Source organism: Carlito syrichta, unplaced genomic scaffold, assembly GCF_000164805.1.
Source record: "Carlito syrichta isolate Samal-C Ts95f unplaced genomic scaffold, Tarsius_syrichta-2.0.1 Scaffold309703, whole genome shotgun sequence".
Taxonomy (NCBI): Eukaryota; Metazoa; Chordata; class Mammalia; order Primates; family Tarsiidae; genus Carlito; species Carlito syrichta.
The window spans coordinates 47,648-51,003 of record NW_007253799.1 but is presented as its reverse complement, the minus strand read 5'-3'; the positions used below and the strand labels follow the sequence as shown (position 1 = coordinate 51,003).

General features: G+C 42.2%; 1 protein-coding gene across 1 annotated transcript in view; it reads left to right on the top strand.

Moving 5' to 3' along the window:
* The window catches only part of ORC1 (origin recognition complex subunit 1), a 32,072-nt gene continuing 28,716 nt past the window's right edge, over positions 1 to 3,356 (top strand). Inside the window, 2 exon segments of the mRNA XM_008067560.1 lie at positions 1 to 95; positions 740 to 867. Of these exon segments, the coding sequence (XP_008065751.1) occupies positions 1 to 95; positions 740 to 867 (223 nt within the window).

Below are 3,356 nucleotides of genomic sequence, written 5' to 3'. Positions count from 1 at the left end.
ATGGCACACTACCCCACAAGGCTGAAGACCAGACAGACTTATTCATGGGTTGGCAGGCCATTGTTGGATCGAAAACTGCACCGCCAAACCTACAAGTGAGTGATGGGGTCCTTTGATTGTCCTGGAAATATAGCTTAAACTAAACCATTAATAACTTGCATCCAGCCTGTACTAGTACTACATATTGACGATTAAGGGACAGTAGATGTGCATTGATTGTAAGGAGGGATTTTGTGTGATGCAAGAAGACGGTGGCATAAGTATAGCAGCTAGTGATGGGGCAAAATTATGATGGTTTAATAAAATTTAATATATATGACAATGTCACATCTATTTTAAGGTGAGTTCTATGTAACTCTTCATGATAACCTCATGGTAGATGTTGTTACGTTCTTCCCAGCCATAGCGATCTCTGAACAATTTTATACTGTTATTGGGCAGCTTACCAACCTTGGGGAGACTTTGTTGTTGTTGTTTTTGTCAATAACCAAGATATGTTAGGATTCATATGAAGACCTTTGGATTAATCCTCTCATACTAAAAACAGTTTATTTAACCCATTTTATCTACTCTTATGCATAACTGGGTGACTTGGTTTTCTAGTAAAAGAGTTGGTCAGCAGAGAGAAACTACTTAGGGAATTTCCCAGTTGGAGAGAACTTTCCTTTGTGTCAAGAGGGTCTGAAGAACTTGACCCACCCTTGGTGATTTCCTAATATGTTTCTTTGTTGCTTTCTAGAGAAATGTGTGTGAAAATAGAAGGGTGCTCAAGGGAGATTCACATCCAGGTTGGACAGTTTGTGTTGATTGAAGGGAATGATGCTGAGAACCCTTATGTTGCAAAATTGCTTGAGTTGTTTGAAGATGGTGAGTTTGGGGCTGGAATGAAAACCATTTTCATAAATGATTAGGAAGTGGGTAGAGGGGAGATTGCCAATTTCCTCTGTTCACAGCAGTATGCAGGGCACGTTAGACTCTGGTGGGGTCATGTAAGAACTAGCTGTATCCTCTTCCATCTAGAAAACTTTTTATTTCTTTTTTGAGTCTGAATCTCTCTCTGTCGCCCAATAGAGTGCAGTGGCATGCTCTTGGTCACCTGAGTATCGACCTGCTGGGTTCCGATGATCCTTCCCCCTCAGCCTTCCAAGTCACCAGTAGAGACAAAGTCTTGCCAAGTTCCCCAGGTGGGTCTCAAACTCACAGGCTCAGGCAATCCACTTGCCTTGGCTTTAGAAAACTTCTTTACTCACAAAATCAATATTGAGTAAAATGGAATTAGAAGGCTCAAGAATTTAACTTTTTCATTATTTTTAGGAGTAAGAATGACTGTAAAGCTGGGCGTGGTGGCTCACACCTATAATCCCAGCACTTTAGGAGGCTGAGGTGAGAGAATTGCTTGAGCCCACAGGTTTGAGACCAACCTGGGAAATTTGGTGAGACCTCATCTCTACAATAAATAAAAAAAATTAGCCGGACATGGTGGCGCATACCTGTAGTTCCAGCTCCTTGGAAGGCTGGCGCTGAAGGATCACCTGAGCCCAGAAGGTCGAGGCTGCGGTGGCCGTGAGTGTGCCACTGCATTCCAGCCTGGGCGACAGGATGAGAACTCCAACTCAAAAAAAAAAGAATGTAAAGGCAGAATTTTGGGGATGGAGAGAAAGGATGAATTTGGAAAGACAGAAGAAGGAAAAAATAGGTGATTTGCACTGATAGAGATATGTCCTTTAATTTTGGCATGAGGAAGTTAGTAATTTTGCAAGTGCAACTTCTTTACAAGGGAGGAGGTAAATTGGATTTGGAAAGTTTGTGTTCAATCAGGAAAACAAAAACTACTCAGAGGAACTTGTGTCTAAGTGTTGAGAGGGTTGGAAGAAAAGATAACATTTCCCAGAGATCAGTAAGAGCAGGAAGCCACTACTGCCACTAGGATAGAGGCGCAAAAGGGAAGGTAACATTAATCAGAACCTACAAGCCCATACTCAAAACCTCCACTGATTTACTGAGTTCCTAACCTGCAAAACAAGAGGAGAGCACAGAAAAGTGAGAATGGGGCAGATCTGTGGAAGGAGAATTGAAAAGACAGCAACTTGAAACTATACAAAACTGCCCTTTCCAAGAGGTAGGAGAATGACATGGCAGTTAGATAATCCTTTGACAGTCAGAATGCCTAGAAGAAGGAACTGACTGAGTGAGTTGATATAGATGTTTTACATAGTATAGTCCTGTCTCATCTCATCTGCAGATTTGCTTTTTGATGTTTCAGTTACCCAAGGTCAACTGAGGTCCAAAAATACTAAATGGCAACCTGGGTAACAAAGCGAGACTCCATCTCTACAAAAAAATTTTAAAAATTAGCCAGGCATGGTGGTATGTCCCTGTGATCCCAGCTACTCGGAAGGCTGAGGCGGGAGGATTGCTTGAGCCCAGGAGTTTGAGACTGTAGTGAGCTATGACTAAGATACTACACTCCAGTCTGGGCGACAGCAATACCCTGTTTAAAAAAAAATTAGCCGGGCTCGGTGGCTCAGCCTGTAATCCCGCGCCTTTGGGAGGCTGAGGTGAGTGGATTGCCTGGGCAGCAAAACCTAATCTCTACAATAAATGAAAAAATCAGCCAGGCATGGTAGCGCATGCCTATAATTCCGGCTACGTGGAAGGCTGAGGCGGAAGGATCGCCGGAGCCCAGCAGGTTGAGGCTGCGGTGGCCGGAAGCGGCCACTGCACTCCAGTCTGGGCGACAGAGTGAAACTCCAATTCAAAAAAATATATATATATTAAAAATATTAAATGGAAAGTTCCAGAAATAAACAATTCATAAGTTTTAAATTGTGTACCATTGTTAGTAGCATGATGAAATCTCACACTGTCCCACGTGAACTGTGAATCATTCCCTTTGTCCAGTGTATCTACACTATATTGTATGTATGTATGTATGTATAGGAAAAAGCATAGTATTTATAGCGTTTGGTACTATTGTGGTTTCAGGTACACACTGGGGATTTTGGAACAGATCCCAGGTAGATGAGGGGGACTACTGTATATGGGGGGGGGGATCATCAAACAAATGTCCACTAGGAGGAGCACATCAGCAGGAATGTGAACTTTTATATATAGATTTTAGAATTCTTGCATGGTGTTCCATTAGACAACTTTAATCTTCTCCTGAAGAGAGCTAAAGAGAGAAGAGGCGTGATGATGGCACTAATGATGTATGTCCTGTCAGTTGGAACTAATGCTGGTGCAGAGTGGTATTAATGATATACATATATAGATATATATATCTATATATATATATATTTTTTTTTTTTTTGAGTTGGAGTCTCACTCGGTCGCCCAGCCTGGAGTGCAGTGGCCGC